The following is a 10,266-nucleotide window of genomic DNA, read 5'->3' as shown; positions in this document are numbered from 1 at the left end:
GGGTGGCAGGCAGAGATGCCCGTGTGCAGCCACACATGAAGGTCAGCTGGAAAGGACCGGTCTGGGGTGTGGTGGTGGGGGCGCTGGGGGTGGAGGGTGGAGGTGGTAGTTAAGGATGGGAGCTGGGTTGAGGAGAGGAGGCAGGGGAGGAAGATTTTGCACTAAAAATCTGAATCTAAAAATAACAGGAAACAGGAATGAGGGGAAGAAAGGAGGACAGGATAAGGCAGAAAGAGAGTGAGGTGACCAGCCCAGGGGAGTGTGGTGGCTGGGCACTCTGGAAGGGGGCACAGGAAGCAAGGGGAATGCAGTAAGGCCCAGGGGCTTTCCTTCCTCCCTCTTCCTCCAAGAGATCAAAGACACTGGACCTAAGACCTGAGAAGACTCCCAGAGAGCTCCTCTTCCACATTCAACCCCTCATCCCGAGACAGAGCATGGCTTCTCTTGGCCGAGACCTGGGATTTCATCACAGCCTGCTGCCCAGGCTCTGTAATGGGCACCTGGGCAGCGTCTGGGTGGGTCTGATTCCTGCCTGGAACCTGTGTGTGTGTGTGCGCGCGTGTGTGTCTGGGGGGAGGGGTGTGTGTGTTGGGGGGGGTGGCTCAGGCAGGTGTAGGGGAACCAGGCCGGGATCTGCCCAGGGGATGCTTGCAGAATTGGCTGCAGAGGAGCTGCGGAGGCGGAGGGGTGTGTGAGAAACAGTTTGGTTTTCAAATAAAGAGACATTTTGATACTCTTGTGTCTGATTGGGGTTGTGAGACACTAAGTCTGTCATAGGCTTCACTGGTGTAAGGCTGTGCCTGTTACTTTCCAGGGTAGCGGGGCGTGGGTGTGAGCGCGCATGGGTGCCGGGCCTCAGGGCCTGGGTCGCCCCCGCCCCCCCCATTTCTCTTCTCCCGGCCTCCCCCCATCTCCCCCATCGGCCCCCCAACCGCGCTCCTACGTGCTCCTCCGCCGGAGGCTCTGACTCATCGGGGGCTCCGGGTCACATGCGCCCGCCCGGCCCTATCGGCGCCTCCCCCCGCCCGCCCCCCGCCCGCCGCCCGCCGCCCGGGAGCCGCAGCCGCCGCCGCCACCACTCCCGCTCTCTCTGCGTCGTCGCCGCCGCCGCCGCCGCCCCTGCCGCCGCCGCCCCTGCCGCCGCCGCCGCCACCGGCTGAGTCTGCAGCCCCGAGGTGAAGCCCCGGCTGGCCCCTGCGACCCTCTGGGCCCCCTCCCCTAGCCACCGTGGCCCCCCCACCCCCGCCCGCCCGCCCTCTCCCCTGGCCTGCGCGCATCCCTCGCCCCGCGGCGCTGCGCACCTGCTCTATCATCCGCACCTTCCCCGGGCATCCTCCCTCCCCGGCCTTCTGGGACCGCTCCTCTCGGTTTCCGGCTGTTGCCCCCTCCTCATCAGAGCGCCAGGCCTCCCTGCACCTGTTTCTCTCTAACTGCGCCTTTCTCTACCCTTGTCTGACCCTCTCCCCACACCTCTTCGCCTCGGGTTCTGTCCATGTTAAGTTCGGGGTCTTCACGGGCCGTACATTTTTATCCTAGCACGTCCCCTGGCTTTGCATCAGGGGAAATGTCTTCTCCCATTCCTCAGCATCCCTAGACTTCTAGACTCCCTTCTTTCCCACTACCCCCCTACCCATTGCCCCTCTCCTTTTACATTATCTCTCGATGCTGCACGGGGGAGGGATGGGAAGAGAGGAGAATTTGTCTAGGGGGTGCGGGGTGTTGGGGAGGGGGGTGTTGGAGAGTGGGGAGGATGGGCCCAGCCTTGCCTCTTCCCCCAGATCTCTTCTCCCTCCCCACTCAACTCCCAAGGACTGAGGGCTTCCCCAGGACCCTCTCGCCAGACTTCTCCACTGTACATCTCTTGGGAAGAGAAGGGACAGATGTTTGGGAGAGGAGCTAGGATCTTGGAATGGGGGTTGGGGTGTTAAGTTAGGGTGGGATGTGGGCTCTGGAGGAGAGGCCCCAGCTACCCAGACAGTCCATCCTTTTCTTGGCTCCAAGGAGAAATGCAAGCCTGGCAGCCATTACACTCTGAGATCTGGGGGAACCCCACCAGTGGGCCACTGGAGCTAATGAGGGGGCAAGGGAACCTCTCCCAGGGCCCCTCCCTCCTCACTGCGGTGTCCTCCCTTCTCACTGATTGATCCTTCCCCTCCCCCCACTGCAGTGACCTCCCCTTCCTCACTGCATTGACCTTCGCTCCCCATGGGGTGGGGGGGGATCCCTTCTAAAGGCAGGACTGCAGCCAGCTCCTCCCCACCCCCCACCCACTGCAGTAACCTCTTTCCCATCCCTCCCAGCCTCTGATCCCTCCCACTGATCAGGCTCCACCTCTCTAAACCTCTTATCTTTCTCCTTCCTTTCCTTCCACTGGAGATCTCAGCCATCATGTCGATAGAGAAGATCTGGGCCCGGGAGATCCTGGACTCCCGTGGGAACCCCACGGTGGAGGTGGATCTCCACACTGCCAAAGGTAGTGAGCCTGGCCTTGGGTCTTCCCACAGCCCTCAGTCGGGGTTTCCCCTGGCCCTGGAGGGGGTGATGCCTTGATTCCCAGTGGGGATGGGGTGCTGGGCCAGGCTTACAAGTCTGGATTATGGGGGTTGCATCCTCTCTGTCCAGGGGAGCCAGGATAGGCCAATCTGTGTGTCCTGTTTCAGTGTATGAGGTATACCGTTCCTCTGCACATCTGTGCGTGCCCCGGGCATGTGGGCGTTTGTGTGCTGACAGCATAGCTTCGTGTCTGTGGGGTCCTCCTTGTGCATGTGGGACCTCAGCTGCACAGATGAGGAGGCCACTGCCTGTGTGTGTGTGTGTGCACGCGCGTGTGCGTTAGGGAGCAGTGTGGGGATGGGACTGGATGTGGCAGGCAGCTTGGAGCTGGAAGGCTGAAGGAATCCCTAGGCCCCTGAGTATCCTTCTGTGCCCCTCCTTATTTCATGTTCCTCTCCCAGGTCTTTTCCGGGCTGCAGTGCCCAGTGGAGCCTCCACTGGGATCTATGAGGCCCTGGAACTGAGGGATGGGGACAAACAGCGTTACTTAGGCAAAGGTGAGGCCCTTTCTCTTTTCCAGGCTCTCCCATGCCTCAGCTTTATACTCTTAACCTTACACCAGTTCCCAACCCCCATTTTGCATGCCCCCCACTTCTGGCCCCTTCCACCTGACCCAGCTGGGCCTCCCTGCCTCTCCCCAGGTGTCCTGAAGGCAGTGGACCACATCAACACCACCATCGCTCCTGCCCTCATCAGCTCAGTGAGGCCCACTCTTTGCTGGGGGCCGGGGAAGGGGGGATGGGCTGGGGCGCTGGTGGGCAGGACCACGATCCTGAAGGAATCTTGGATTAGGGGAGAAGGGATCCAGGGGAGAAAGGTCCACCTCTTGGGAATCATGGTTACCAAGGAAGGGTGGGAAGATTCCTTTACCGCTCCCTGCCCCTGTGGGGTTCAGGTTCTCTAATCCAGACAGGCTGTTCTCCCAGGAACCCTGGCCAGAGGGGAACCTGCCTTAGGGCCCAGCCTCCACGCTGGCCTGGGGTGATGGTGGCTCTGCCCACAGGGTCTCTCTGTAGTGGAGCAGGAGAAGCTGGACAACCTCATGTTGGAGCTAGATGGGACTGAGAACAAATGTAAGCTGGGCTGGGTGAAAGTGGGGAGGCGGGAGGGGGAGGATGTGTGGAGCACATAGTGTGGAGCACTATGGGGGCTTCCTTAGGAAGGACTGTCAGGAGTTAGCCCAGCTTCCATTCTCCTCCCAAAGCCAGAATAAGAGAAGATGAATTTAACTGCAGTGGGAGGGAGTGACATTAGACAGAAGGAAGAACTTCCTTGCAGCTTGAAGAGGGCGAGCTGGCGGGAGAGAGCCTGTGGTCTCGGGATGCCTAGAAATAGGTGGAGCTCTCTGCCCTTTCCCATCACGTCGTGTGTGTGTGTGTGTGTGTGTGTGTGTGTGTGTGTGTCCCGCTATTTTCAGGGGAGCATTGATGAGGTGTTGTAGGAGTGGAGAGGGAGGAGGGGGTCTCCTTTACTGGCTCCTTTTGGGAGTGCAGGTGGAGGCCGGGGCTCAAAAAGATGGGGCCATTTTTGCTCAGTGCCTTCCTCTATAATCTCCCAGCCAAGTTTGGGGCCAATGCCATCCTGGGTGTGTCCCTGGCCGTGTGTAAGGCAGGGGCGGCCGAGCGGGAATTGCCCCTGTATCGCCACATTGCTCAGTTGGCTGGAAACTCAGACCTCATCCTTCCGGTGCCGGTGAGCCGTGCCTGCCCTGCCTGGGCCTCTCCCGGGGGTGGGCGTTGTGTGGGGGGAGCATGAGACCTTGTGAGGAATGATGGGGGAGAGTGCATTGAGGCAGCTAAAGAGAAAGAATGGGGGCAGGAGACTTTGAGTCTGGGAAATGGGGGCAGACACTCTCGGGTTAACACTCTTGGGGGTGGAGGAGGGAAGTGCTCTGTGAGTTTTCTGTCCTGTGGCCCCCCCAGGCCTTCAACGTGATCAATGGTGGCTCTCACGCTGGGAATAAGCTGGCCATGCAGGAATTTATGATCCTCCCAGTGGGCGCTGAGAGCTTTCGGGATGCCATGCGACTCGGGGCAGAGGTCTACCACACACTCAAGGGCGTCATCAAGGACAAGTATGGCAAGGATGCCACCAATGTGGGAGATGAAGGCGGCTTTGCCCCCAACATCCTGGAGAACAGTGAAGGTGAGGCCAAGAGCCCCACTCCCTGCTTGAAGTTTCACTCTGTCCTGGGAAATCAGGAAGGGCCACACACTTCACCAGGTCCTGAGGAGTATGGTGGCCCTTGAGCTAGCTCCAAGAGGTACCAGTACTGGAACTGGGTACCAGAAAGCCTGCCACATTCACATGCAGGCCTAAGAGGACAGTCTTTACCGGCCCAGCTAGATTTGTTATCTATCTATCTATCTGTAGAAAGGTAGATAGATAGTATATCTATATCTATCTATCTATATATATAGTTTAAGATTTTATGTACTTGAGAGAGAGAGAGAGAGCGTGTGCACGCATGAGTGGAGGGGAGGGGCAGAGGGAGAGAGAGAAGCAGACTCCCCACTGAGCAGGAAGCCTGATGCGGGGCTCTATCCCAGGACCCCAAGATCATGAGCTGAAGACAGACGCTTATCTGACTGAGCCATGTAGGCGCCCCTTGATAGCAACTCTAAGTTCTTACTGGAGGCCCTGGAAATGCTGGGAAGTGGTCTAGGTGCCTTGTAGGATCCATCCTGGACTTGAACTTCATAGGACTCTCAGTTTGATGAGATAATATCATACTCTATGGATTCTATTCTAAGTCTGACCCATTTCCACCCCAACCTCTCAGTGAGCCTCTAAGATCCCTAATTTTTCTCTGCCTTGGCAACAGCTGTATGGTGAATAAAAACAATAACAGGAAGTGGCTGAGAGTTCAGGTTCTGGGGCCAAATTGCCTCTATTTGAACCTTGACTTGAAGAGTTACTGGCTGGTGATCTTTCTTACTTAACTTCTCTGTGCTTGTCTTTCTTATCTATAAAATGGGAATAATAACGGTATCTACCTCTTAGTATCATTGTACTTAGGTGACATAGTTAGCCCTCCATAAATGATAGCTATTTACAAACAACCTGTTATGAACAGAATTGCATTCCTCTGCCATCTTAGAAGATGGCCTGCCCTTCCCAGCCCTGGGGAAGACCCCACCAGCAACTATAGTCAGGTTTCTCCCCAGCAGTAGTCCTCCACATGGGCTCTGAATTTCTTTCTTACTCTCATTCCTCTTTGCCCACCCTTCCTGCCGATAATCTCTCTGTATTCCATCCCCAGCCTTGGAGCTGGTGAAGGAAGCCATCGACAAGGCTGGCTACACAGAAAAGATTGTCATTGGTATGGATGTCGCTGCCTCGGAGTTTCATCGTGATGGCAAATATGACTTGGACTTCAAGTCTCCTGCTGATCCTTCCCGATACATCACTGGGGACCAGCTGGGGGCCCTCTACCAGGACTTTGTCAGGGACTATCCTGGTGAGAACAAGGGGTGTGGGAGGAAGGGCAGCGTGAGGGTCAAGGGACAGGCAGGGATGTGTGGGCAACTCTGGACTGTATGTGGTGCTGGTAGGTGTCAGGCAGAGGTCTAAGAAGAGCCTGAAAATCAGGACCGAGCACGGGGAGGAGCCAGGTCCTGAGACCAAGAGCAGAGACAAGCTTTGTAGGTAGTTTAAATTTGCAGGTACCCATGGTGAATCTGTTTTATCTACTTCTGTCCTAATTAAAGTCATGCGTTCCAAAGTTACCAGGATCACAGGGAGGGCTTTGGAAGGAACCAGCAGTGGTGAGAGGGTGATGGGGCCCAGCAGGGAACTTGTATGTGTCAGTGTTTTTTGTTTTGTTTTGTTTTTAAGATTTTGTTTATTTATTTGACACAGAGAGAGAGGGAACACAAGCACGGGGAGCATCAGGCAGAGGGAGAGGGAGAAGCAGGCTCCCCACTGAGCAGGGAGCCCGATGTGGGGCTCGATCCCAGGACCCTGGGATCATGACTTGAGCTGAAGGCAGACACTTAACCGACTGAGCCATCCAGGTGCTCTGTGTCAGTGTTTTTGACTGATAAAGTTGTGGATGCTGAGTGGACCAGCAGGCTCTGTGAGAGTAGAACAGAAAGGCTGACGAGGAGCTGAATTACCCTCTCCAAGACTTCAAGGGCTGTGACCCCCACAAGGAAGAAGCTGGTTTCCATTTCCCCGAGACAGAGCAAGAGAAAGTAGACATAAATGCAGAATGAAGGATTTTGAATAGCATTGAGGAAAAGCTTCCTAGTAGTGAAAGTGGGAAAATGCAAAAGAGTGAGAGTCTTTTGAAAAAAGACTCTGAACCATTGGGTTTTTTGGGAAGGTTTTCCTTTTCTTTTTTTCTTTTAATTTCTTTTAAAGATTTTATTTATTTGAGAGGGAGAGAGCATGGGGATTGGGGGAGCAGAAGGGGTGGGGGAAAGAATCCCAAGCAGACCCCATGCTGAGTGTTTGGAGCCCCATGCAGGGCTGAATCCCACAGCCCCGAGATCGTGACCTGGGCCGAAACCAAGAGTCAGACACTCAACCCACCAAGCCACCCAGGTGCCCCTGGTAGGTTTTCTGAAAGAATCGAGCTGAGAATCAGGCAGGCTTATCTTGGAGGCAGGGAGGCAAGGATAGGCAGGCTCAGTTAGCCAGGGGAATCTATCATTTCAGGGAGCCATAGTGGGGAGGTGTTCCTGCCTGATGCGGAGCCCCTCTTGCTCTCTCTCCAGTGGTCTCCATTGAGGACCCCTTTGACCAGGATGATTGGGCTGCCTGGTCGAAGTTCACAGCCAATGTAGGGATCCAGATTGTGGGTGATGACCTGACAGTGACCAACCCAAAGCGTATCGAGCGGGCCGTGGAGGAAAAGGCCTGCAACTGTCTGCTGCTCAAGGTCAACCAGATCGGTTCGGTGACTGAAGCCATCCAAGCGTGAGTGTCCTCTGGCTCTTCCTGACCCAGCAGCCCGTTGCTACAGGAAACCTCCGGCAAGTGCTCCCAGCCTCGTCCTGGCACAGAGGCTGAAGAGAGTGGGGAACCTGTAGTCACTTTCCACCCCATGCCTTTTGGCCCTCCCAGAGAGCTTTGTGCCAGACTAGTGTTGGGGCTGGGAAGGGAGTGCCCAGCGTGAGGGGCTGGGGGTCAGTGCTGGTGTGTGGCTGCAGGTGCAAGCTGGCCCAGGAGAATGGCTGGGGGGTCATGGTGAGTCACCGCTCTGGAGAGACCGAGGACACGTTCATCGCCGACCTGGTGGTGGGGCTCTGCACAGGCCAGGTGAGTGCAAGGGAGAGCTATGTGCAGTTGGTGGGTTCTGGTTAGGTGGCGGGGTCTCTCTTTCCACGTGTTTTCGGGTGTCAGGGGAATGTCAAAGGAGTGTTAAGTTTTCTTATAGGAGACGGAGGGGCAGCCACTGAGCTGCTTATCTTTGGGCACGTTTCAGATCAAGACTGGAGCCCCGTGCCGTTCGGAGCGTCTGGCTAAGTACAACCAGCTCATGAGGTGAGGATACCTGGGGGCTGGAAGCCCAGGGCCCAGAGGGTTAAAAGCTCTGTTTGCTCACCATCCCACCTCCAGCACCCAGGGCCTGGAAAACAGTAGCTATCCAGAAAATACTTATTTTGGAATGATGGCTTTACTGATTAGTGGCTCCCATAATCACGTGGGAATGCCCACGCTTGGGCCAGGACATCGAAGCAGCTGCTATGACGGATTTGGAGGATAGGGGCCCCCTGGAAAAAGAAGCAGGATCCTCCCTTCTTCCCTGACTCTTTCTTCTCTGGCTCCTCTCTCTCAGAATTGAAGAAGAGCTGGGGGACGAAGCCCGCTTCGCTGGACATAATTTCCGCAATCCCAGCGTGCTGTGATCCCTCTCCTTGCCCGGAGACTAGGAACCCCTTTGCCACTCTCCTGGAACCTCTTTCTTCCTGTTCTGCTCTGTGACACCTCTCCCCGGACCCCCCGGCTGACCTGCTGCGCTCTTCCTTGGCTTGTCCAGCCCCAGCTGTGTGCTCTTCCTCCTCTGGGTTCCATACTCTCCACTTCTCTGTCCTTTCTATTCTCTCTCCTCAAAAACTGGCCATGGGACTGAGGATTATAAGGGAATCCATGGAAGAACAGTCAGGGTCTGGGAAGGGTGCATCTGGGTTGGTTGGTGAGGCGTGTCGAGAGGGGCCGTGTGTCACTGTGTGTGTCGCTTCCACCTGTCTTCCATGTTATGTAGGAGTCAGGAGGCATGGCCAGCCGAGGTGGAGGGGCATGCTGGCGTCGTGATCGTGCCTGGCCCGAGCTCTTAGTGGATTATTTATTCATTTATTTATTGTTCATTTGTCTTAATCAATTTCTCATTTCTCCCTAACTCCAGTGTCCAAACCTGGCCTGACCGGAAATGAGTGTGTGTGTGTGTGTGTGTGTGTGTGTGTGTGTGTGTGACGTGGCCAGAGATTCGGAGATGGCCTGGGGCTGGGAGGTCTTGCTGGAATGGGAAGGGTAAAAGAAAAGGGCCTTGCTCATCAGCTCCTTTGTGTCCACCAGCCCTTAACCGAAGCTGGCTTGGTCCAGAGGTAGGGCTGTGGGCCCGGGGGCTCTTTCCCCTAACTCTCTCCTCAGCCCTGGCTTCCCTGTTCTTCCTCCAGCTGCACCAGAGCAATGTCTCACTCCCCTGTGCCACATTCCACAGTTGCCACCACCTCTGTGGTGTGGAAATGAGCGCCACCATTAAAGTCTGAATCACAGTGCTTTGTTGTGTCTGAAGAGTCTTACTCTAGTCCATGAAGATGGAGCACCCGGAAGTTGGTAAACCTGCATAGCAGAGCTGGGGAGGACCCAAAAGAGGAGGAAACCGAACAAGCATGGCTAAGATGATGGCACTGGCTACCCCTCCCTGGCCAGGTGGGGACCCTCCTTCCCCTGCCTTGCCAGCAGAAGCCTGGACCCAGGCAAATGAAGGGTTCTCAAGTCTGGAGTCTGAGCATTCTTAGAAGTGTCAAAGATTTTGTGCGTGTGTGTTTTTAGGAAGAGGGGTTCAGAGTGTTCTCAGATTCCTGTAGGAGACCAAACCATGGACTAGAGAAGTTCCTATCTAGGCGTCTCCCCACAGGCCATTCTGAGCTGCACCAGCACTGTGTGGGCATCACCTGTGAGATGGAGAACTAGGGAGAGAAGAGTGGAAAAGAGTGGAACCAGTGGACACAGAGGAGGGTCTGAGGAAATGGAGTCTTCTAGTAAACTGGGGAGTCAGAGCCATGAGTGCTGGGTTGGCCTGCATAGGGCCCCCATGTGCGGCTGGAGACCCACTATCACTCTTCAGCTCCAAGGGGGCCCTGACTGACTTTAACTGGGGCCCAGCAACCACCCAGAGGGAGAAACCCTCTCTCCTAGGGCTGGGATACAGACCAAGCCCAGCACGTAGGGGCTACACATGGGGAGCTGTGGCCACTAGAGGGAGGCAAGGTTCCGCTGGACGCCATACTCACCCTGAGCTAGGGGTGGGATGGGAGGAATTTCAAGGTTGTCCCTTCTGTGGGCCTCCTAAACTGCTTCTACTCTGAGTTCTGGTCCTGTGCTCTCTGCCATTCTGGCCAGCCCCAGGACTAGAAGAGGATTTGTTCCTGTATGGGCAAGACCCATTTCTCTGTTCTTCTTTCTGTGTCACTGACACCACAGCCATTTTCAGTTCAAAGAGCTTCTTGCCCCTGTTTCTCTATGCCTCTTAATTTCAGTGTG

At 55.9% G+C, this 10,266-nt stretch overlaps 1 protein-coding gene across 1 annotated transcript; it reads left to right on the top strand.

Moving 5' to 3' along the window:
- The first annotated feature begins 1,136 nt into the window (after positions 1-1,136).
- On the top strand, positions 1,137-9,279 carry ENO2 (enolase 2). Its single transcript, XM_032874709.1, has 12 exons — positions 1,137-1,175; positions 2,375-2,473; positions 2,955-3,050; positions 3,195-3,253; positions 3,557-3,626; positions 4,112-4,245; positions 4,476-4,698; positions 5,816-6,013; positions 7,275-7,476; positions 7,710-7,818; positions 7,985-8,043; positions 8,339-9,279. The coding sequence occupies exons 2-12, from the start codon at positions 2,389-2,391 to the stop codon at positions 8,406-8,408; spliced, it is 1,305 nt and encodes a 434-aa protein (XP_032730600.1). The 5' UTR covers positions 1,137-1,175; positions 2,375-2,388; the 3' UTR covers positions 8,409-9,279.
- Positions 9,280-10,266: the final 987 nt, after the last annotated feature.

Source organism: Lontra canadensis, unplaced genomic scaffold (assembly GCF_010015895.1).
Source record: "Lontra canadensis isolate GAN:19392208 unplaced genomic scaffold, GSC_riverotter_1.0 scaffold53, whole genome shotgun sequence".
NCBI classification, from domain to species: Eukaryota; Metazoa; Chordata; class Mammalia; order Carnivora; family Mustelidae; genus Lontra; species Lontra canadensis.
Note: the sequence above shows the minus strand (reverse complement) of the source record. Positions and strands in the feature narration are given on the sequence as shown.